This window comes from Physella acuta, unplaced genomic scaffold (assembly GCF_028476545.2).
Source record: "Physella acuta isolate Inbredline_101_S28 unplaced genomic scaffold, ASM2847654v3 ptg000672l, whole genome shotgun sequence".
Classification (NCBI taxonomy): domain Eukaryota; kingdom Metazoa; phylum Mollusca; class Gastropoda; family Physidae; genus Physella; species Physella acuta.
The window spans coordinates 403,191-430,095 of NW_026732191.1; the positions used below are offsets into that span (position 1 = coordinate 403,191).

General features: G+C 32.6%; 1 protein-coding gene across 2 annotated transcripts; it reads right to left on the reverse strand.

Moving 5' to 3' along the window:
* Positions 1-1,556: 1,556 nt before the first annotated feature.
* Positions 1,557-26,755, reverse strand: LOC131949064 (uncharacterized). Of its 2 annotated transcripts, none has more exons than XM_059310829.1 (19): positions 26,669-26,755; positions 25,716-25,779; positions 25,185-25,398; positions 23,781-23,939; positions 18,763-18,885; positions 17,146-17,219; positions 15,330-15,431; positions 14,199-14,392; positions 12,618-12,769; positions 11,655-11,771; positions 10,814-10,985; positions 8,260-8,356; positions 6,117-6,173; positions 5,754-5,823; positions 5,090-5,133; positions 2,801-2,938; positions 2,299-2,400; positions 2,106-2,190; positions 1,557-1,971 (listed from the first exon to the last, which is right to left on the reverse strand). In XM_059310829.1, exons 1-19 carry the CDS (start codon positions 26,672-26,674, stop codon positions 1,875-1,877), a joined length of 2,067 nt encoding a protein of 688 aa, XP_059166812.1. In that variant the 5' UTR covers positions 26,675-26,755; the 3' UTR covers positions 1,557-1,874. The 2 variants fall into 2 exon arrangements, with proteins under 2 accessions (XP_059166812.1, XP_059166811.1); XM_059310828.1 differs by having other exon boundaries at positions 5,036-5,133.
* Positions 26,756-26,905: the final 150 nt, after the last annotated feature.

Consider the following 26,905-nt stretch of genomic DNA (forward strand, 5'->3'; position numbering starts at 1 on the left):
ACTTTTTAAACGTGTTTGCATACCAAAACTTTCTTCGTAACGGTAGCAAAATAAATATACAATGCACAGATAGTTCAAGACGTTATCTTTATTTTAATTTTTTTATGAAAAAGGATATTTAATAATAATTGTGGACTGATTGATGCTATTGCAGTGCAGCAACAACTGCAAATGTCCTGTCCCAAGAATACATTATACGTATATATATGCAATTCACTCTTGTTATACCATATCGCTACTTAAACATAATTTAGGCGTACGTTTAACACATTAAAACATAAAAATAAACACACGAATGGACATCATGAGAATAATGCTTGTGCTTCTTAAAGAAATATCTCAAACACAAAAAAAGTTATGTGTTTAGAATGATTATATTTCCCTTTCTGCTTTTTTGTTTTCATATATATATATACATATAATATAGATTTATATGTTTATTCATTTAACTATACGACGACGAAATCATTAAATTTATCTCCTAGTAGACCGTATTAAGCACTCAGTTTCGATTTGTTTTGTGACTGTGTATTCTTTAGAAGACACAGTTTTATTGCAACAAAAACGTTTAACATACTGAAACAAAAAAAATTCATAAAAAACATTTTAATAACAAGCTTTTATAAAATAATGAACTAAAAGGGAGAAAATGAATTATACACTACTATTTAAATAACTATGAAGAAAAACGTGGTTCACTTTATTATCTATTGGATAACTTTACTTATATGCAGGAAAAGACCCACGCTTTTCTTTATAGTTATTTAAATAGTAGTGTATAATTTATTTTCTCCTTTTAGTACATTATTACATAAAAGCTTGTTATTAAAACGCTTTTTATGAATTTTTTTTTAGTACTTGACATGTTTTTATTTACAATAGAGTTACATGACTAAAAACCATTGCGCACCAATTGAACGCGATGACGCGCTTTTGAACGTGATGACGCCTTTGGATTGTTGGATAGGTCTGCCTACTAATTTGGTCAAATTTTAAATTAATTTATAAACAATTAATCAGGCGACCAATTAAGTCAAATTGAATGTCATGATGCATTTTCTTCATGTCTTGACCCACGTACCAATTACGAACCATATCTGTTAGTTAGAAGTGCTTGTGATTTCGCTCGGACGTTTCGATCTAGACAGACAGACCGACGAGGAAGTGAGTTAAATAAAAGCTTACAAAAAAATTTCATAAAAAAAAACCTTTGAGTAACAAACTTATATGTAATAATGCACTAAAAAGGAGAAAATAAAGTATACACTTCTATTTAAATAACAATAAAGAAAAGCGGGTGTCACTTTAGTTTCTTTTTGATGCCTTTACTAATATTTAGGAAGAGACCCACGCTTTTCTTTATAGTTATTTAAATAGTAGTATATATTTTAATTTCTCCTTTTTATTGCATTATTACATAAAAGCTTGTTATTAAAACGTTTTTTCATGACATTTTGTTTAGTACTTTACATGTTTTTATTTACAATAGAGTTACATGACTAAAAACCATTGCGCGTCTACTGAACGCGATGACGCTTGTGGAGTAGTTGGATAGAACTGCTTACTAATTAGGTCAAAATTTTAATTATTTCATAAAAAAAATTAGACATCGAATTGAGTCAAATTTAATGTCATGTTGCATTGTCTTCATGTCTTGAACCACGTTTCAACTACGAACCGTATCTGTCAGGTAGAAGTGTAGATCTAGACAGACAGACAGGCAGACTGACGAGGAAGTGAGTTAAATAAAAGCTTGTAAAAATAAAAACACGAATGGACATCATGAGAATAATGCCTGTGCTTCAAAAAGAAATGTTTTAAACACAAAACAGATTCTGTGTTTAAAATGAACTTTATCTCCTTGTAAACCATGATTAGACATCAGTCTCTATTTGTTCTGTGACCGTGTATTCTTTAGAAGACACACGCTTTACGGTCACAACTACATCTGGCTTCTTCTCCAAGCGTAGCCTGTAGAAATTAGAAAATTGTAGTATTTTTATCAGTTGAATATAGGTTTAATATTTATAAATGCATAATAAGTTTAAATCTAAATTTAAAAAGAAAAAACACAGAAAACATTTAATGCTACACATGAAACCTACCTACTTATACAGAAACCACATAAGGTCCCCAAAATCAAAATGAGGAATATGTAGTACACAACAGCTGATAAACCCACATCGTATACTGTAAAAACATAAACCCTTTTTAAAATAATTTTACACACGCATGTATCGAACTAAAATGAATACACATACAAATGCAACGTATGTGCACTGAAGAACAATGACATACTTGCAGGACATATTCCTTGCACTCGTTCAATGCAGTCTCGTCCATTACACTTCTCGAGACATGAATGATTACACGCGAGACCGTAGGTCATTTCAGGGCAAGCTGGGAAATAATTACATCATGTTAGATTAAGCGCCTTTGTTATACCTAAACGAATATTGTGGCGATATACTAAAAATATTTTAGCCGGAAAAAGATATGCATTCGCAATGGAGAGAAACTAACGCCTCCTTTTGCGGGGATGATTTTGATGGTTCTTCGCATGCGTGAGTTAAACAAATCGCAGAACCGTAAAACTAACCCTAAACCTCACCCTACCATAACCCTAACATTAACACTATCCCTAACCCTAGAGAAGCTATTAAGGTCTCAAAGCATGTGCAGAACAATTGAGTTTCGTACTTTCTGCGAAAAATCTTTTTCCGAGGAGTCACTTCTAAAAAAATATTTTATATATACGAGAAAGTAAAAAAATGGTTTGCCTACTAGACAGAATACTTACGTGTTGTACATTTTTCTCCCGTCCACCCATTTAAACACGGCTGACACTTTCCTGTAATTAGATTACATGTTCCTGTTCCTGCACAACGTCCACATGAAATCTCACAGTAGCGTCCATACTTTCCAACCGGGCAAGGTGCTAAAGGTAAACATATGACAATTCTTTTGTTCCGCAGTGTTCATTGTTTATTGTAGGCCTACTCGATCACTTCAAGTAGGCTACTTTCTATTCCAAAAAACAAAAACATTAACTAAATATTATTGACGATGATTTTGACACCTGTTTTCGTCGTTCATTTTGAAGATAATTTCAAGTAAATATCAAAATTTGTTATATTTGAATAGCTGACCAGGCTACATTCTATTACATTTTTAAAAAAAAATATTTATCAACAAAATAATTATCCAGGATAATAATTAAATTAGTTTGTGTTATTAAGCCATGGGTATAATGTGATATTTATTTAGTCTCATTTTATAGCAAAGTACTTGTGGATACTGTAATCGTATGAGTATTTAATTATTTCGCCTCTGGTCGGTAGTCAAAATAGTGTGAATATGTTGTAAACAATATTACCAAAATAGGCCTACTGGTAAATCGGGGCTATATTGGCACTGATTAGGAAACAAGGTGAATTGAAAGCTTGTTGACATTGCCATAATAAATATGTTTATAGTGTATGTTTCAATGAAAAGAGATTAGTTTAAAGAATTTCAATTTGTTTCAAATTTTATTAAACATCGTTTTAAAGTGTATAAAGTGTGGTCGTATAAAATAAAAACGTGAGTAGAATTGAAAACTTATGTTACAAAAACTTGTGAGCTTATATAACTAACCGCCCTGTCCTTAGATTGAACTTAATTGTTGTTAGTAGATATTATTACAACCGGTTTGTAGTTTAGTAACTATCTGAATAATGCGCAACCTTAAGTTGCGTAAATAGAAAAAAGCACGAACAGAATTTGAAAATATTTTTATTTGGCCATATTTCGCGGAATTTTTTTTAAACACTAACTAATAATAAACCGGGAATGATCTCCCCTAAACTTTCTCGAATATTCTTATATAAAACAACGGGAGATGGGAACTCGAGCTATAGACATGATTTTTAATCAATTTTAAATACTCAAAGTTTTAAAAATAGAATAAAATCTCGTAGACAGAAGAATTGCACACCAAGTGAACGCCAAATAAAAAAGTGCATAATAGTGCGCAATATTATTAGTACTTAAAAAATTTACATTAGTTTTTTGAGAAATCGGAAGTAGCGTAAATTGCTACTTCCCGTCAACGGAAATCACTCAAAATTTACCAGAAGGTAGAGAATTAGATCTTATACTTACATGTGAAATTTCATTTATCTATCTGAAATAGTACTCAAGTTATAGGCTTTTAAAAAATTCAAAGTAGAAAAAGTACCACTTCCGGTTATCTGAAATCGCTCAAAAGTTGATACGGATTTACGATTTTGATAAAATACTTATATATGAAATTTCATCAACCTAGCTGTAACGGTCCTCAAGTAATCGTGTTTACACACAGACACACACACAGACAGACAGACACACAAACATACGGACAGTTTTTCAGACTGGATTACGCATAAAACCTCTTAACTTTGATAAATCTGGATTGATAATTTTTGCCCGATTAAAATAAGTTCTCTATACTTCGGATGTGATGAAGGACTGAGGTGTAATACGGTGAAAATTGTTAAAATTTCAAGTGATTTTTGTGCACGATTACAATACTTTCTCTATACTTCGTATATAGGAGAAAGTAAAAAATGGGTCTTCTTAGATATTATTTTAAAATTATCCGTGTATTTTTCGTGGCACGATGACATCCACAGGAGTGAGGGGTGGTTGGGTGGTACGGGGTTGAACTGAGTAAGATTAGAAAGAAAAAGCGCGCTGTATAAACAAATGTGACATCACATTTTTTTCCAATTTTTAAAGTAGTTTTTATAATGAGTCATATCGTTTCCTTCATTTTAAATTACTATTTCTGCTCGAATTACAATTAAAAAAAATTTTAAAAATTTTAATACGGAGCCACGGCATTTAATAATTTAGGAAGTAACTTGCGTTTCGAAAGAGACAAACAAACTGCTATTTAAGATAGAGATTGTGTTAAAGGTGACATCTATCTTAGCATGGAATTTAAAAAGTGTTACGCTATGGAGTAAGTGTAAATGTCTAAAATTTTCTAAGAATGATACAAAGCACTACACACTCATCATACAGACTCGACATTTCTCATTGTTACTCTCTTCCGCATATCCCATACATCTCATCCCTTCGTATTGTGGCGCTGGGTTTTCACACAATCGACTGGAAAAAAATGTTTTTTTTTTTACATAAATTGACTAAAAATAAAATTGATTGTTTTCGCACGATAGAATGAATTTTTTTTTATTCACGTTTCATTTTAAAAACATGTTTTTTTTCACATAGACGACTGAAAAAAGTTGTTTTTCCCCATAACAAATGTTTTGTTTAATATAATAATACAATCAAAATCAAGTTATGTTTTAAAGATATAAAAAAAATTATGCATATGTTCAAATAATCAGCTTTAAGGATCATTAAACATATATTAGTTTTACACAACTTCAGAACAGTCATACACATGAAAAAGTTAATGTATTCTGCTTAAAAAAATATTCACAATCAAAACATGCTTAACAATAATAAATGAAAAACAAAAGGTTATTTTCGTAGTTATGAAATAAAAAGAACGTTACAAATCGTGCACCAAAATAAAATAATAGTGAAGTCCAGTATTTCGTTTTTATGTTACTCATTAAAACAGCTACATGGAAAAACGAGTTAAAATCAATACGGCGTGGGCTATCATATTCTATAAATATCCCAGATAACACATCATAGGGTCGTTGTTCTAGTACTCTTTTACAACATATAACGTGCATCCTTTAAACTACAATCATTACCTTCTCTTCGAAAATGTTTCGTTACACTCTAAACAGATAAATTCACTCCATTCACCCCATCCTCCGTCCTCTAAAACAAACAGTACTTTAATCAATTTGTTTCTGATTTGCATTTTAAAGACATAAATCTTATTTAAATATATATATACATACATATATATATATATATATATATATATATATATATATATATATATATATATATATATATATATATATATATATATATATATAAAGAGCTTTGGCGTGGTATATTTTTATACTGTCAAATGCATATTTATTTTTAATCAAACACACATTGTTTAATTTAATACGTTAAATATTTACCGTTTGTTTAATCGAATACGTTAAATATTTACAAACCTGCTTTTCCTCTTGTTACATCCTCTCCTATCTTATTATCTCCGTCTAGGTTTTCATCTGTCAGCACATTCAAATACAGTTTCAATTTTGTAAAAATAATATTTGAATGAGAAAAATTAAATTAAGCATCCACGGGTAATTTATTTATCGGTATACTGTACACCAGGGGTTTTCAACCCTGTGCCCGCGGGCGCCATGGCGCCCGCTGAACGATTCGTACGTGCCGCCTCTCACTATTCGACAGAGACAGAATTTTTTTCATAAACATTTATTTTTATTACAGTTTTAATTTTTTTTTTTGACTGCCTAGGTTTATTAAATATGTTCGATACTTGTCCCAACTTGCCTAGCGGCGAGCCAGACTGCACTATTTACTTTTGGAATACAGTAAATAGAGAAAAGTTCGCATTGTTGAAAAAAGCGGCATATAAAATTAAATCATTTTTCTGTTCGACATATTTATATGCGAACCATTGTTTTCAAACATGAACTTAATAAAATCAAGATATAGATCTCGACTCACAGATAAGCATCTTTATGATTGTCTGCTTACAGGATTATCGTCATACGCCCGTAATTTTGAAGCTCTGGCCAATGAAATGCAATGCCAAAGATCACATTGACTCTATTATATTTTTTAATTAAATGTTTTCTTTGTATTTATGTGTTTTGTTTACTTTCTTTACGTTTTGTAAATACATTTCTCTGTGTGTGTGTGCAATTTGAAAAAAATGCAAAATAATTTTATATTATTTTAAAAAAAAAATGTTTATTATTTATTAATACATTATGACTATAAGAAAAAAAGAAAATAAATTATAGGCAATTGACAATTTATGGAAGGAGCAGAGGCGTAGCGAGGGGTGAACGGGGGGTGCAGACCGCACCGGGTGACACCATTTAGGGGGGGGGGGGGGTGACACCAAGGCAAAAAATAGTAAAATATATAGAGCAAAATTTGAGGGGGGGGGATGCAAATCAAAAGTTTGAAGGGGTGGGGGGTGCAAATCGAAAAATGAAAGTTTGTCCCTGTAAAGAGTCGCTACGCCTCTGAGGGGGTGACACCATTAAGTGCCACACTGGGTGACACCTTACCTCGCTACGCCACTGGAAAGGAGTTTGTCAATTTAAAATAGGTGGTGCCCGCCACCCTACCGATATTTTAGAATGTGCTCTAGAGTAAAAAAAAAGGTTGGGAATCCCTTCTGTAGACTAACTATTTAATTTATAAAGTGATACGTTCTTAAATTCTATAAATTTTAACAAATAATAAACAATTAAAGAATATTTTATGGCATATGATTTTTTCAGAACGCACTCAGGCAATACATTCATCATGTAAACGTTAACGCTCTGGTTAACTGATAGGTTATCAGCCCAAGAAAAGTGACCTCTGCCCTATACAAACTCCAAAAATGTTTTCTTTATTTTCAATCCACATACATCGTAGTCATTTTTCGAAGAGGCTCTAACATCTAGACATATAGACATGACAACATGTCTATATGAAGACATATGGACAGACATCAAGACATCTAGACATTTAGATAGATAGGCATCTAGACATCTAAACACATACACATATAGACATACATATATCTAGACATATAAACATCTAGAAAGACATCTAGATATCTAGACATATAAACATATAGATATGTAGATATCTAAATATCTAGACATCTAGACGTATAGACAGACATATTGAAAGACATATTGACAGATATATGGAAATACATTAATATACAAATAGACAGACATCTAGACATATTACTTCACAAAATACATATTTCGAGATTTCTGACTGAATTTTAGACCTCTAGATATCATACGTCACCAGAGGCGTAGCGACCCTTTCCGGCGCCCGGGGACAAGCTTTTCGATTTGCACCCCCCTCGAGATTTCGATTTGCACCCCCCCCCCCCCCTCAAACTTTCGATTTGCCCTCCCCTGTACGTCAAACAATATGAAACGTCTAGCTATTATGAAGCTTGACATCTATACTTCAGACATCTAGGTATCATACTGCTAGACATCTAGACATCATATTTTGAGACGCCGAACATCAGACATTTAGATATTAGAGATCTATACATTACACATCCAGACATCAGACATCTTGACATAAGATATCTATAAATACTTGGAAGATCTTCGTCCACCAGATGATCGCAGTCGTTGTCCCTTCTGTCCCCAGGCTTCATAGGTATACGACCAATTGCCAAGTGGTTTACCTTGCACTAGGAAAACATGGTCTCGATTAATTCATGGTTTTAAAACATGCTTACCTCTAAATCAAACATTACGTAATTTTGTCTTAAAACATTCGTATCTGGTGAGAAAACATGATGTAATTTATTATGTAAAAAGGAATATAAATAGTTTATATCAGGTTGGAAAAAAATTGTTTATAATTAAATTAATTTTTATAGATGTAAAAAAACTTAAATCGAGCAATGTCTGATTGCCTTTTTAAAGATTTTCAAAATAGGAAGTATTTCTTAGGTTTTGTCACAACATATTGTTACTATAGTTGTATCAACGTTTCTAGTGAACTGAAACAAACTGGTTTACTTAAGACTGTGTGAAAACGGCATCGTAGTAAACTTTATTATCAACATGGAAATAATGTTAATGACCATTTTCTCTTGTTAATATATACTAGACTACCCGTCATCCGTTGGATAACTGTGGGTTTCGGGGGTCATCCATAAAAAAACATCACGTCTGTCACTCAGAGTCATAGCGACCCGGGGACAAACTTTTCAATTCAACCCCCCCCCCCCCCCCCCGCAAGATTTCGATTTGACCCCCCCCCCCCACTCAAACTTTCGTTTTGCACCCCCCTCAACCTTTCAATTTATTTTTCCAACCCATTTTGGCGCCCCCTAAGGTCGGCGCCCGGGGACATATGTCCCCCCCCCCCGCCCCCCCCCCCCCTCTCCTCGCTACGCTACTGCAGTGTCACTTATCGTCACAAAAAACAGACCCCACATTTAAAAATATGTTTTTTATCTTTTAAAAACACCGAAAACACCGATTTCGGACTATCCCTTCATATACTGACGTCACAGGTGACCTACTCAACTCTACTTCACCTGCCCAGTGTCCCGCCAAGTCTCAGACAACATGTTTTTATCGTTTAAAAAACGATTCCATCCGAGCATGTCTCTGACCGCACTTTCCTTTCATATGCTTAGGACAAGGAAACAGATAAACTCAACTTCACCTGCCCTGTATCCTGCCAAGTTCAGATAGGCAACTTTATCATTCACATCGAAAAAAAAAATTGAAAAAAAAAATATCATTGACGTATTGGTCTAGAACCTGTGCCACCCGCATGAGAGCCAATTACACTACCAACTTAGCTATTTACTCGTGACGTCACAAGTGAATTTTTATACTATACTTCGAGTCTCCTTATGCAACTTGATTTACGCGCATAGATCTAGAGTCTAGATCTAAATCTAAGTCTAGTAGTAGTAACTTTCAAATTCAATTTTATCTTAAATTAGCCAAACAAAGATTTATATAAAATAAAGAAGGTCTGAAAATATCTAGATCTAGATAGAATTATCTAGACTCGTTTGCTTAAGTCTTAAGTTATTTTTTCTTGCTAGATCTAGAATCTAGATCTAGATCTAATCATTAGCTACGCTAATAGGCCCGGAGCGAGCATTTCAAAATTACCATATTCCAAACAAAGATTTATATAAAATAATAAAGGTCTAAAATATTTTAGTATGTAGAAACTCATTATTATCTAAATCTAGAGAGAATTATCTATATTCTAGATCTACGACTGGTTTGCTTAAGTCTCGTTTTTTTTTTGGATTGTATTTATAACTAATAAATCTTTGATTTGACCTAGATCTAGATTATAGATCTAGATCTATAAATAACTTTCTTGGAAAGATTGTAGATCTAGAGAAATTTATCGTAAAACTAAATGAAAAAGACAGTTGAAAATTGATATAAGTGTTGGAACGTAATAAATACAGCAAAAGGACGTATTGTTAAAGTTAAAGCCGACAGAAAATTAGCTTTAGAACGCGTTGAACATTGGAATGGGAACACAATCTTCTTCGATATGCCGCCATTGTTGAGGTAAAAAAATAAACACATCATGTGACGTCACTGTTTCCGTCGAGTCTAGTGGTTTTTCAAATCTTTTTTATAAAAAGTGGCTAATCTACCTATGAATAAATTAATAAATTAATTAACGTCTTTAAATAAATGTGTGATTAACAGTCTGTCTTAAAACAAAAAATTTTCTCTACCTACATACTATTTTACAGCTGTCCATGATGAATAGAAGTATTCACAATACTCGATCAGCCAAACAAAAAAAACAAACAAACAAACAAAAAAATAAATATTCAAACATGTAAACAAAATTGACTTTTAGTAGTATATATATATATATATATATATATATATATATATATATATATATATATATACATATATATATATATATATATATATATATATATATAGAATTTGAAATTGAACACATTTTAAAATTCAAAATGTGTGTACTGACTTTAAAAAATAACAATACCTACTGAATTTTGGTATATATTTTGCTTCATAAACAAATTCGGTTAATCGAGTCAACAAACAAGAATAATGTTAGCTTTCCGATTATTGTAATCCAGTCTTGTGTTAAATTATTTTTTTGTATGAAATTTCACCTCGTCTTTTACGACATAACCCACAGTATGTAGGAATGTGCCGCCATCTTTCCATCCATACAGGTAGAGGCCGAAGTTGTCGTGTTTGGTCGAGTAAGCTGAATGCCAGCCGGGTGAGATTTGCAAATACCTCACTTGGTACGTGGTTCTACTTACATCAGACACCATAGCTCTAGAAAAAAACAACACTTTACTTAAAAATTTTTTTATCACACTGTGTCTACATTCTAGTGTTGATTCATCAAATGTTTAAATTTTGCTTAAATATCAGAACATTATAAGATTTTCGTTGCATATTGTTGTAATTATCTTTTTATATATTTCAATTTAAGCTACACTACACACACACACACACACACACACACATATATATATATATATATATATATATATATATATATATATATATATATATATATATATATATATATATATAGATATAGATATAGATATATATATATAGATATATAAATATGCATATATATATATATATATATATATATATATATATATATATATATATATATATATATATATATATATATATATATATATATAGGCCTATACTGTTTAAAGAAAGAAAATACAACACCACCAAACTACTCTACTTCCTCTGACAGGAAGTTGAACACATCTCTAGCGTCAAAGCTTATTTCAAACCCAAACCTAAATAGCCATCTTGAAACCCGGCTCTAACCTAAATAACCATCAGGTAACAACCGTATTTAGCATTAATAAACAACAAGTAACTTTCGCATCTAGCCTAAATAGTCATCTAGTAATCTTCGTCCTATCCATCTAGCATCAGTCGCCCCTTGTATAATTAAGTCCCAACTCTTACTTGTAGCTTAAGGCGCGCACATCATCGACTAAAATATAGGGATATGTGTCTTTTTCAGCAATCATAATCAGAAAAATTCTCATGGGTCCCACACTTGAATTACTGGGTAATGGTACACTGAGGAGAGAGAGAGAGAGAGAGAGAGAGAGAGAGCAACAACGTCAAAGTTAACGATGTAGTCGGATTGATATTCTGATACTGGAATAATCAGGTTAGTTATCATGTCACCTACGTCCTAATTAAATAACTACTGACCCTAAACTTAGCCCTAACCACTAATTAACAACTGTAAAAATACACAAGATATTCGAAAACATGACTAATACAGATATTTTTGTTAATTGAATTACTAACTTAAAAAGACTGACTAGAATACTATCTACAAAATTAATTTTTGTTCGCTACGACCCCCCTCCCTACCAGTCTGGTGAGCTGTAGTTCACGTCAAATGTTTGCATTCGTAGAGCCGGGTCGAATTTGAGAGTGATATTACGGAGAGATAGTTTAGTTTTTAAACGATTTGAAACTAAAGAAGGTAATAACAAGTTCTGCTTAATATTTTCATTGTCGTCTGTAAACTGTCGTCACTGACGGCTGCTTTCACGATGGGGGGGGGGGGGGGGGGGGGACTGTGGGGTGAAGGTAATCGTCCTCCACGAGCAACTGATAGTGCTTTAAAGCAAAAAAAATTTCAGTCGCAACATTGGTACTGTTGAATTCACAAATTATGAATTACTGAAAGTAGAAAATAAAACAACTAAATAGCTGCGTATGCTTACGGCGCGGGTCAGCTCGAATAGCGTAACTTATCAAACCACTGACTAAAAACGTCACTAAAAATAACTGACTCATACTACCCACTAGAAACCATGACTTATTCATGTATTTTAAAAACAAAATTGAATTACTTCTTTTAAAAAAAAAAGACGAACGAGGCTACTAACCATATAGCAAACCACTGACCTGAACGCGTAGCTAAAAAGGAATAATTGTACAGGAACCAGCCAAGCTAAAGCCATGCTTGACGTACAATCCTTGCCCCTTCCAATATAGTAGAATGCCACGTGGCCGCCGGACGTTTTTAAGTGTAATGAGTAATCAGAATCTAAAACGATCTGAAATTAAAATTTCACAACTAGTATCTTGCTGTATTTTGCTTTTTTACTTTCTCGTATATACGAAGTATAGAGAAAGTCTTGTAATCGTGCAAAAAAAAATCAAGATTTTTACAAATCTCTACGTTTTACACCTCAGTGATAGGGAAAAACATAATTTTGCAATCTTGCCCGTATGTCTGTGTGTCTGTGTGTGTATCTGTGTATGTGTAAACACGATAACTTGAGTACCGTTACAGCTATGTTGATGAAATTTCATATATAAGTATTTTATCTTCTTCTGGGTTTTTATTTTAATATTGGAAGAGATCCCCTCCAACAAAATTAAGTATACGTGTCAACTGGTTATGCACCATTGAGGTCATTGACTCCGATTTCTACCTGCTTTTCCTTTTGGATTGCTTCAATAGCCTTTGTCCAACCAAGAACAAACTACAAGTTGTCTCTCCTCGAAGAGTGGTTGTTCACACTTAACGAGCCTCATCTGCCCGATTTATTCCATGTTGCGTCATGAAATATTATTGGAGCAGACATAAAAATTGAAAATCTAATTTTAATCATAAATCTTATTATGATTGGACTCTCAGAACATATGACTGTTACGCTTTTCAAATGGTTGTTATACGGTGTGAAAAGCTATATCTCTTACGTGATACTATTCAAATATTTTCTTTTTGCATCTTATGGGGTTGTGGCTAACTAGGAAAAAGTAAGTAACAAGAGGTTGTCCGACTCTGATGGTGTGTATATCTGTGTAACGAAGAGTGATACTGAGGAACGTTATTAGTGTTGGTTACTTTTAGAATAGTTTGCTGTTGCTTTTTTTATCTTAAGGGTCATCCATAAATGACGTCACGCTTTTTTGGACGATTTTTACCTCACCTCCGTCACACATCGTCACAAAAAGACTACCCCCCCCCCTAAAATGACGTCACACCTCAGCCCCATCAAAATTGCAGATGCATTTTTCTTAAAACATCGATTTGTTTTCCAAAATCTTGTCCGAACACTGTCAAAATAGAGTATTTTAATCAATTAGTATTGTAATTTATTAAAACAGTTTTCTTAAATGCGAAATAACGTCTAAATTTCGTTTTCTAACATTGCTTTTTTTATAATGCAAAAGTGTGACGTCGCACCATCTGAATCCTCCCACCTCCCCCTCCCCCTCGTCACAGACAATCACAAAATTACGAATTCCCCCTCCCCCTACGAGTGTGACGTCATTTATGGACGAACCCTTAGCATTATGTAAAGCTCTTATTATTTTTTTCTAAAATGTATTTTGTAAAGAAACATATATTATGTGCGTTTAACATTTACAGTTTCACATGTGAATACATGGCTAGAGCAACGCCTAGCCGATAACGGGTAGTAATGTAATAAAGTAGGAACTCACTGCAACACAACACACTTTACGTGACAATACCTTTCTGCGTTCACTATCCTTTAGATACAATGTTTTTTTTCCATTGATTACAACAGTAATGTCCCTAGCCCACATGACTGCTATTATTAACTCATCATAGATTGTTGTTAACTCCATTTTCGCCATTGTGTTCCTACTAAAGACCACAAATTCCAGCGGTATCGGAGTATCATAATTGGAATAGTACACGCTCTCTGAAACAATACGATACAATAAAAATCGGATTATTTTTCAACTGTATAAGAGTAAGACATATGTTTTATACCATTGAACCTGACGGAAAAACGCGTGTCGAAGAGTTCACACTCACAACAGAAGCGTGGCGGTATATTGCGGTGCACACGGGCGAACTTTTAGCTTCGTGCCTCCTCAGAATAACTACCGTAATGGAATCTTTCGGCTCATACTGAACATTTATTTATTTGTTCATTATTTGAAATGCTAAAAGATAAGCTGAACATTTTGAAACAATCTGGATATCTTCAATTACATTTTTAAATTAATACATATATGAATATTAATAATGGTACAAAGTTGCAAACATATATAAATAAATAAATAAATAAATAAATAAATAAATAAATAAATAAATAAATAAGTAAGTAAGTAAGTAAGTAAGTAAGTAAGTAAGTAAGTAAGTAAGTAAGTAAGTAAATAAATAAATAAATAAATAAATAAATAAATAAATAAATAAATAAATAAATAAATAAATAAACAAACAAACAAACAAACAAACAAACAAACAAACAAACAAACAAACAAATAAATAAATAAATAAATAAATAAATAAATAAACAAACAAACAAACAAACAAACAAACAAACAAACAAACAAACAAACAAATAAATAAATAAATAAATAAATTAATAAATAAATAAATAAATAAATAAATAAATAAATAAATAAATAAATAAATAAATAAATAAATAAATAAATTTAAAAAAAATAAAAAATAAAAAAATAAAAAAAATAATATATATATATATATATATATATATATATATATATATATATATATATATATATATATATATATATATATACATATATATATATATATATATATCAATGTGTAGAAACATTAATATTACGTGTGAGGAAGTAAACCTAAAATGTTCTCTAAATACGAACCTATAAAAGGAAAATTCGTTTTTTCCAATTCACAATTGAAATGAAAGTTTGTCTCACATGTCACAACGATTACTCCAAAGGCTCCATACGCTGATAGATATACTAGAAAATAGACACGTTAGAATGGAATCATATTTTTAATCATCAGATTTGAACGTTTAGTATAGACCAGGGGTCGGCAACCTATCGCTCGCGAGCCGCATGCGGCTCTTTTGATGTCAAGGTGCGGCTCTTCAGCCCCGTGTACAAATATTGATAATTATTTTAATTTATTTTAAAACTCATAAAAAGATTAGTCTGCAACGCTCGGTAATGAACGATATAAATAATAATAAATATAAACAGTGAACACCCACTATTCTATTAGAATATTTAGTTATTCCCAATTTTAATGAAGCCTACATCCTTGTTTTCTAATACTGAGTTTTTTGTTAAAAATGCCTGTGTTTGGATCATTTTTATCGGGGCACGCGGGTGTGCTGCAAGAAAGCCTTGAGTGTAAGTTAATCACTAACCGTAATATCACCGTTAATCAATAACTGCTTTAGTGACGAGGACGGTAAGTAGCGCTATCGTGAACCCGATTTCACTACCACAGGGACCCGATTACATGACCGCAGGGCGCCGCTTACGGCCCCTAGCTCGGTTTAAACATCGAATGTCGTGTGCCGCATTTTCAATATTGTAGGCTGCTCCTCAAAACTGATTCGATTTAGTGAGCGACTTTAGCAACCCGTTGTATCCAAAGCCTATCGCGAATGCCTAGTCCTTACATAGTCGCTCTGGAACTCTGGGCGCCAAACCGTGTGTTGACGAAAATCGAACCCTCCCGGGCGCTGCCAATAAGATTTTTTTTTCTCGCAGAAATCTTCTCGGGAGTATTCACATCTACTTACAAAGTTTTATGGCACACAGATGTACGGTATCGAATCCCACCCGACTTTTATTTTTTTCATATTCGCACACTCCAGGGGCGCCGCCATTACGCAATTAGATTTTTTTTTTTTGCAGAAACCTCCCCAGGAGTGTTCTAATCAACTCACCCAAAGTTTGAGGGTGATCGGTTCAACGGTGTCAACCCTCAATTGACTTTTAATTTTATAAATCGAATCGCTCCCTGCCGGGCGTCACCCCTGCAAATTCGACTTTTTGTTTTCGAAGATAACTCCTCAGGAGTATTCTCAACAACTTCCTAAAGTTTCCTGGCGATCTGATGAATGGTGTAGCAATGAATGGCTTTTTAAAATATGGGAAACTTTGTAAATTGTAACTTTTGGCTCTTCCGTCACAAAAGGTTGCCGACCCCTGGTATAGACCATTCACAAAAAGCAAATAGTTTTCACCAAAAAATAAGAATTTAAATGATACTTGAGCGATACATTTTACGTGATCTAACTTTCAAGTCACATATACATACATACATATATATATATATATATATATATATATATATATATATATATATATATATATATATATATATATATATATAAATATACATATATATATATATATATATATATATATATATATATATATATATATATATATATATATATATATATATATATATACATTATATATATATATATATATATATATATATATATATATATATATATTTATATTTATATATATCTGGTTTCAACCCTCAAACATTTTATTTCAATGTTTATCGTTCGTTTTAAACATTTGCTAATCTAAGGATTTTGTCTTACTTTTAAAATGGCATAAACTGTGAAAACAAGATATAACGGTCAGTTGATTGTTGAATTTTGTTTGTTTTTAAAATTATAATAAGTATAAGGATACCCACCTCCGCCATCCCGATCTTCTTTTAAAATTGAATCCATACCACACATTCCATAATCAAAAATTGCAAATTCTTTCCTAAAATTAAATCAATTGTTTACTACTATATATATATATAAATATATATATATATATATATATATATATATATATATATATATATATATATATATATATATGAGAAATGATGTGTCTGTTTGCTCCATCCATCCATCCATCCATCCATCCATCCATCCATCCATCCATCCATCCATCCATCCATCCATCCATCCATCCATCCATCCATCCATCCATCCATCCATCCATCCATCCATCCATCCATCCATCCATCCATCCATCCATCCATCCATCCATCCATCCATCCATCCATCCATCCATCCATCCATCCATCCATCCATCCATCCATCCATCCATCCATCCATCCATCCATCCATCCATCCATCCATCCATCCATCCATCCATCCATCCATCCATCCATCCATCCATCCATCCATCCATCCATCCATCCATCCATCCATCCATCCATCCATCCATCCATCCATCCATCCATCCATCCATCCATCCATCCATCCATCCATCCATCCATCCATCCATCCATCCATCCATCCATCCATCCACCCATCCATACCATCCATATATATATATATATATATTTATATATATATATATATATATATATATATATATATATATATATATATATATATATATATATATATGGTGACAGGACAAATGATCTCTGGACAAATGATCACAGACAAAATATCTCAGACAAAATATGTCACGGACAAATGACCTCAGGACAAATGATCTCAGGACAAATGATCTCAAGGACAAATAATCTCAAGGACACCTTTCTTCACATTTTCATGAAGCTCTGTCATGAGTTAATGAAATTATTTCAGGAAAGATAGCTGGGAGAAAAAAACTTAATATCGAAAGACGGCGGTCCGACCGGATATGATTGAACGATCACATTTTCCCAGTGACTAGCTCAGCACATAAGAACGGTTGATTTGACGACGTGGACAGAGTCGCCTGTACTACTTGATTCAACTGTCGAACCACATTGATTGAAATAGTGCATACAATAAAAACAGATTGATCCGCCACACCCAGGTTATCAGCGTTGTAGAACGTCCAGGTCTAACCGCAAGCACTATCATGAGGAAATTCGTTAATTAATTAAACCTGGTGCCACTGTTGTAATATAACCGGTGGCTCCTGGCAGTACCAAGCGTCAACCCTTTCACCTGCTTGGTCAACGACGGGCGTTCTACTTTACCCTTCAGGAAATTGATTAACGTATACAGAAGATCTGTTCTTGTTTATATTTACTGATGCAACATGCATCTGTATTTTCAACGATAGCAATAGATGTGGAAAGAAAAGTAGGTCACTCGTATAAAAATACTTCATTTTGAGAATTCAATGTTAACAAAATGTGTGTCTGAATTTCTTTTCTTCTGAGATCGCAGCAGTGCGTGTGACGGGTACGCGTGTAAAACATAAAGATAAGTAAGACTGAGATATATTAACATAGATATAAAAAGTAAAAGAAAAGTATAAGTAAACATGTACCGAAGATAACGTCCAAGATAAATATCACTAAAATACTCACACTTTAACCTCCTTTCTTTCTTTCGCATGATAATTCCCCTCTTCCTTGTTGTAGAGATAAAGAGTGATGCGGTTGTCATCAGCGTTTGAACCTGACATAACTAAGAGTTGTCTTGTGTAGTTCCTAGAGGGATATACTCAAGTGACTTACGTTTATTGTAATATCTTATAAAATATAATCAATATATGAACATTATAAAAAATATAATCAATATATGAACAATATATATCAAAAGAACATTCTTTGGAACTTAGCCTAAAAACTAATAGACTACGTAGGTTTTATTGTTAACTAGGAATACTGCCTAGTATTGTTAAGGTTTTAAAATAAAAAAAAATTGAGAATTTGAATGATTAATTTTTGTTTGATTGTCTGTTATCTGGAGTGCTTAGGGTCTAAGTTTAAAGAGTCTTGAGTAAATTCATTTCATGCAAATATGTTTGGAGTATTCGTAAACTTATTACTCGCAAGGGTATTAGAACTTCAAAGGCTAAGTGGAAATGCATATGAGGATGTATCTTAATAAAGCTGTAAAGAAATAACTGTTTTCTAACGAGTATTAAAAAAGTTTTTTTTTTTACCGGAGCCTTCCCCCTTAATAGTATTATGTAGTATTATTTTTTTATTTATACTATTAAGTGGGCTTCAACACATTATCATGATGTAAAGAAGTAAAGAATCCGAAAATCTTTGTTAAAATTACCCTCTGTTTTTCCCATAAAATACAAAGATGTTATAGGGAAATACGACAGGTCAGTTTTGACCCCTTTCCAGTTTTGCCCGGATATGCCGAGTTTTTTCTGACACCCCTAGGTGTTCTCATACCACCTCACAAAATATCATGGGGGGTCGTTCCGCAAAAGTTTTTTTTCGTAATATAGCTCATATAAAGAGAACTTCATACGCGGTCATTTTTTAGCCCTAGTCGAGGGCTTTCAGTCTGACCAACAGTTTTCCCAAACAGCCTAGCCACTTACAGAGGAACAAGCAAAAAATTATCCAGATGAACAGACTGTAAGCGCCCTAAAATCTTTGTTGAAAAACTCCTTTTTTTTCCCCATAAAATACAAAGATTATCTATTGAAATACGACTGGTTAGTGTTGACCCATTTTTCAGATTTTCCCCAGATATGCCGAGTTTTTTCTGACACCCCTAGGTGTTCTCCTACCACTTCTCAAAATATCAAGGAGGGTCGTTCTGCATAAGTTTTTTTCGTAAAATAGCCCATATAAGGCGCCGGTCAGTCGAAGTCAGTTTTGACCCTGTCTCCGTGGACTTTGCGGCCAATTTCCCCAAAGCAGGATAATGCCAAATTTGTATCGGGCATCCTAACACTTTGCTTTATATATATATATATATACATATACATATATATATATATATATATATATATATATATATATATATATATATATATATATATATATATATATATATATATATAGTTACCCTTCATTTCATGAATACATTTCTTGAAACCAATTTCAACAGTATGTAGAATAAGAAAATAGTGAGAAAATAGTAAGAAAAAGCTATTTTTATTTTGTAAAATAACAGTATGTATCAAAATTGCTACAATATGCAACAGTTAGAAAATCAAAAGTTCAGTTTACATTTTGTACACCAATAGCTGCCATATACCTTGCAGCCTGGCAAATTGCACCTTTGTCGCGCATCATCATGAACCATTCTATTACCAACTTGATCAGTTCTATGTTTATAGGTGGGACAACAGCAATGTGTCCTCTGTGTCTTTTAACCTCCATCATACGGTTAATGTAAGATGGCCTTCCTCTCTTTTTACTTTGTGAGGTTCTCACTTACAAAGACACTGTGCAACTTCAGCGCTAAATTCCCATAATGTCGTTTTAGTTGTAATACCGGTTTAGAAATTTTCTCTTTTATAAAGAAACCAAGCATTGATATATGTTACATCCATCAAGTGGAAAAAAATTCTGAAACACCATATCTTTGATAGTAAGATTATTCTGTGTCTGGCAATATAACTGTCCACTAAATCAACACCCTTCTTGTATTATATTCCTTTATAATACAACTGACTTCAACTCCGTGAACTGTAGCTGTGAATTTTTCAGAGGTTCTTCTAGGCAGTTTTTTAAAATTTTGCATCATCCATCAACTTGCAGTTTGGGGTTCTATTTCTCCTAACAGTACCCTACATATATATCCCTTGTTTGGCCATATGTACTTCCAGTGGCAATGACATAGTAATTAACACAGTACAGTTTAGCATTTTGGAATTTATCACAATTCTTGAAGGACGCGCAACAACATTTTTTGGACTTTAACGGCTGGCATTGTTTTAGATGGCGTCTTGCTTTAGTTGCACGTATCTGTTCATACACAGCCATACACGGTTCATTGGGCGCTGCAGAAAATACGTCATTCAGATTGTCTATGATTGGTCTCAATTTGAATAATTTATTATGCTGAGGATGCCCTTTATCTAGCATCAAATTAGTGTCTTTGAAGTGCAGCGTACCATTCAATGCTTCATGTTTATGGGCATACAATTACTTATTTCACTAATGCCAATATCAGCTCACCAATAACACCTTGTCCTATGAAATTACAATCATGTATTGTAAAATCCCAATAAACTGTTTCATAGATTTTATAGAATATTTTTATTTGGAATCTTCTGTGTGCAGTAAAGGTTAGTTTGTTAACAAATAAAGCTAATACAATCATCATCAGTGAAATGCTGAAAACATTTATAAGATGTCTTCAGTTGTGTAACTGAATCTGGAAGCACTAAGCAGCCTTTTAAGTCCAAAGTTTCTTGGTCAAGGACTATTTCTTTTTTTTCTATAGCACAATTATGTGTCTCACTTTAGCAGTGGTGCCTGATGTAGAAGTATTTACATATATGGGTGGTAGAGTTGATGATGAAGCCTGCGGCTTCGAATCAGATTCCTCACTCTCCTCAGTGCCGAACTGCAACTTCATCTTCAAGCTCAGAAGAATCAGACGAATCTTCTGACATGGCTTAAATATCACTCTCATCTAGATGTTCTAGGAAATCTGCCAGCTCACTTTCAGAGAGAATTATGCGGCCCGAGCCCTTGTTCATTTTTGATACCTGAAAATAAAATTTAAAATATAATGTTACCACTGAAACTGTCTATACATTATATGAATGTATAAAGTTCTTCATAACTAAGTAGATTCTTGTGTATGTACTATTACTAGATCTAGGTAATAATAACGCAGAACTAATAATACTATCACATATTATGACACTATTTTACTTCGAAGAAAGAAAAATACATGTATATTACTTTTAATAGAAAGATTATAGATAAAGTTCAATGTAAGTATTGGGCCAACTGTAGACCCACAAATCAATCAAGGATGTAGATAGATCTATAAATTCTAGACTAGATCTAGTTTAAGTTAGGATCTAAATCTAGATTTTAATTTTTATTACACCTATTTTATATAAATATATCTATAACAATTCAGTTATTACTTTTATAAATAAAAAATATTAAAAACTAGCAAGCAGATCTAGTATAGATTGCATTAAAGGTATCTAAATCTAGATGTGACTAAAATATTGATTCAGTAAGAGGGACATTTCACTTTGATGTTATCAGCTTGAATCTAATAAAATAATATGTAAATAACAAAGATGTATGTAAAACTACTTACCTCAATAAAGGAAAAAAAATTCATGTCAAAAATCGCAGATTGTAAATAAAATTTCTCTTCTCAAAATGAACATCCTCAAACGTTGTCTGACTAGAGTAAACTGACTGATTCAAATCTTGAGCGTGTCATATAAAGCGCACCTATAGTCTGTTTCAGGCTTAAATCTAGGTCAAAAGTGATCTAGCGGCAATGGGAAAATTTAAAAAAATGGATTTTTATCATTAGTGTAAATTTATTTTTAGTTATTTCGCTTTGTAGCAAAATTGCTACAATATGAAATGAAAGGTATTTACTTTCTCGTATACGAAGTATAGAGGAAGTCTTGTAATCATGCGAAAAAAAATCGAAATGTTTACAAATTTCGACGTTTTAAACAGTACGAAAAACATAGTTTTGCAAATTTTTAAAAATAGGTCTTTGTGTGTGTGTGTGTGTGCGTGTGTGTGAACATGATAACTTAAGTACCATTACAGCTAGGTTGATGAAATTTCATATACAGGTATTATATTAAAATTGTAGTTCTGTGTCTACTTTTCAGCGATTTCCGATAACTTGAAGTGGAGCTTACTCTACTTTCAATTTTTCAAAAGCCTATAACTTGAGTACTGTTTTAAATAGATTATTGAATAGTCACATGTAAGTAAAACAATCTAATTCTCTGCCTTCTGTTTAATTCTGAATAATTTCTGTTGACCGGAAGTAGTAAGTGACGCTATTTCTGATTTCCTAAAAAACGCGTGTGAACTTAGGAAGTACCAATAATATTCCACACTATTATACACGTATTGTTTGGCGTTTACTTGGTGCGCATTTCCTTTTTCTACGAGATTCTATTTTATTATGATTTTGATATAATACTTAGAAGTTTTATCAACCTAGCTGTGACGGTACTCGAGTTATCGTGTTTACAGACACAGACACAGACAGACACACACACACACACACATACACACACAGACATACGGATAAGATTCCAAAACTATGTTTTTCCGACTCAGGGAGCTGTAAATCGTCGAGAGTTGCAAAAATCTTAATTTTTTTTGTGTGCACGAATACAAGACCTTCTCTATACCTCGTATATAGGAGAAAGTAAAAATTGATCAAAAATCATGTCTATATCCCGATTTGCCATCCCCCGTAGTGTTATAAAAGAATATTCGAGAAAGTTTAGGCGAGATCACCACCGGTTTATTTATTACAATATTTACACATTTTAAAAGGGTTAAATATAGAAGGATAAGCTTAGTTACTAAGTTTGTGATATCGAAAATTATTAGGCGGGAGTGAGGGAGGGGTAAATGGCATACATTACATAAAAAACTGGAACATTGTTTGTATTTACCCGAACCAAGGGAAGTAGAATGCTGTATCGAAATATATGGCAGGTAACGCCAGCATGGAATCAATCCAGTAGCCAGTCCGTTTATCAATGAACAGCACCGTAATAGCGAATTCGTATTCGTTCTTGGGGTTTTCAAATACAATCGAAATGTAAATTTCGCTGTTTTTAAGGCAAATGTGTTGGGTAAGATATAAAGATTAGACAACAACACATTATAAGAAACTGCATTAATTTGTATATTATTTCATTAGTTCATTAGTTCATTCGTTCATTCGTGCATTCGTTTATTTGTTCCTTCGTAAATTCATTGTCATTTGTTCATTCGTTTATTCGTTCAATTAATTGTTTTTCAATATATCTATCTTTCAGTCTTTATATTGTTCGATAGATCAATAGTTCCTTTAATAAATTGTTGATTTTTAAATTTGTATTTAAAAATGAATGTTAAAGTGAAGAAGGGTGTGTTTTGGCAATTTTGATGTTTGTGGATGTCAGTTATGATTGCGGATCTACTACAGTTTGAAAAAGGTGACGCATTAATGCATGTAAATTAACACATTAATGTGTGTATGAGTGTGCATGATGATACGGATGTTGGTGTGGTTTTAATTTATGTTGATTTTGGTGTAGGTGTGAATGTTTATTAATTATATATATATATATATATATATATATATATATATATATATATATATATATATATATATATATATATATATATATATATATATATATATATATATATATACGGGGGGGGGTGACACCGTTGGGTGCCGCATCGGGTAACACCCGAACTCACTACGCCACTGTCAGTATGTTATATATATATATATATATATATATATATATATATATATATATATATATATATATATATATATATATATATATATATATATATTCACTGGTAAGTATGTGTAAGCGCATGTCTACATGTATTTAAATATTTGTTTCTTCTGGGTGTATTTAATTTATTTACCCACCCCCTCACCCCATACATGGATTAACATATAGGTTATCACGATTCTCAACCATGTTATCCTCAGGCATATATATTGCAACGTTGAGTTGATGTAACTTTCTCCCGCCCCCCCCCCCCTCCCCTCCCCTCCCTGTCAACTCCACTGTTATTTCTTTATCAATAGTAGGTTTACGTCATGGCGTCACCCATCTCCACCCCCCCCCCCATCCACCTGTGTCGGCATTCGTCCACTTTGCTCTTAAAAGACTATTTGATTCAATCTAATTAATCATTTCATTAAATGAAATTATCATTGTTCTGTATATATTTTGCTAATTTTATCCTTGGTGCCACCCCCCGGAATGGTCCATACACCCCCCCCCCTTCGCGATGCCCTTGCATTCAGATTTTCTCTATATTTATTTGTTACTTAAAAGTTTTACCTTAATGAAAGGTCTAGAGATTTTACAACTACTCTGGATCTTGTTAAATACAAATCTGTTGGGTAAACCTTTTCTTCACGAGAAGGTAGTGATACTTTCTTTATCACACAGGAGACGTGAAATGTCTCAAGGTACATCGTTACCAGATGAAATTCCGCTGTAGCTGAGATGTATCTCGGTACCCCCAGAATAAAATAACTACCATATGTACCTGCTGGTGAATTAAAAGAGCAACATAATATACACAAATTAATACAATAAATACCTCAAATAATTATATATTTTAATACAATATATTTTCAATGCTAGATTATCTTCTGTGTCACTAAATTTATATATATTGGTGACGTCCTAAATTATGTAAAGTATCGTTTGACATTTCTACTCTACATCTGGCCATTTTCTACTTCCGTATAATAATAATCTTTATATATATGATATATTTGATTAGTGATTTTTCTTAATTAAAATTATACTTTATTTCACACATTTTTACATCACACTAAAAAGATGTAATTAAAAGAATAATACCTCCATATATAATTACCAATTGTTGTGTTAAAGTTGTCAAAATAAATACTAATTGAAAAAGGATCTGTAAATAAATATAAAAGTATTGGCACTTTAGAAAAATTTCATCTTAGTTTTATTGCATGAACTGAACTGCTTAGGTCACCCTGATTACAGAACGTAAGGCTTCATAATCACTGTGTTCGAAAAAAGTGGCATTAGCTCTATACCATTTCCACTAATTTCTCTATCGTCAGTAAGATACCCATCAGAGCTGGATTGACTCTGGGACGCCCTTAGGACGCGAACACCAGATCTGATATCAACTTCCCGAATAGCAGCCATGTGCAGTCAAATTTTTTATGCTTGGAAATGGGGAGGGGGAGTAACAGAAACTATGATAATGCTTAAAGATTGTTCTAAAGCACATGTACCGTATTAGAAAAAAAATATTTTGTTAAATGATCCAGATATTCTAAATATTTCTAGCCAACTTGCATAAATACAAAATAAAGTACTGAATTGTAGCTCATCAATTGAAATCGTCACACACCACACAAGTCGCTGTTTGTCCTAAATGATAACATTGCGACACGTAGATTTATTCTATTTTATTTTCACTTCCACTTACAGTCAATAGTTTTAGCAGAAACTACGAGTAGTTGTTATGCTTAGAAGTGTTAAAAATGATTATCTTTTTTTTTTTAATTTGATTTTTCGTTTTCTATTTATTTAATAGAATTAGGTACATAACATTTGGTATTATACGCAAACCAGCACACTAACACCATGTTATTTTATTGTGTATTAGAGTATTAGATATATATAGATTAATAGACTAGATCTATGTAAGTCTAGATATTCTCTAGAAAATATAATGTATTAGATCGCACGTCATTTTAAAACTGTCTTGTAAAGTAATACTTAAAATGACAATATACAAAAATACAATATGCACCAATACATAGATCTACCTCCATTTCATGAGCCCATTGCTTTAGGTTTTGTTTATTTAAGTTAATAAACCGTGTTGACTACTGTCAATGTCAGCCATGTTGTATACGCACCTTGAACAAGTGCCATAATTCTATTTTTTTATAGAGTTTTTTTCGCACCTAAATTGACGCGCAGGATAAAAACTGGATAACTCGTCGCTATCTGTTTTAAATTCTTAACTATTGTTGGGTATCTTTTATTGTACGTTATTCTAA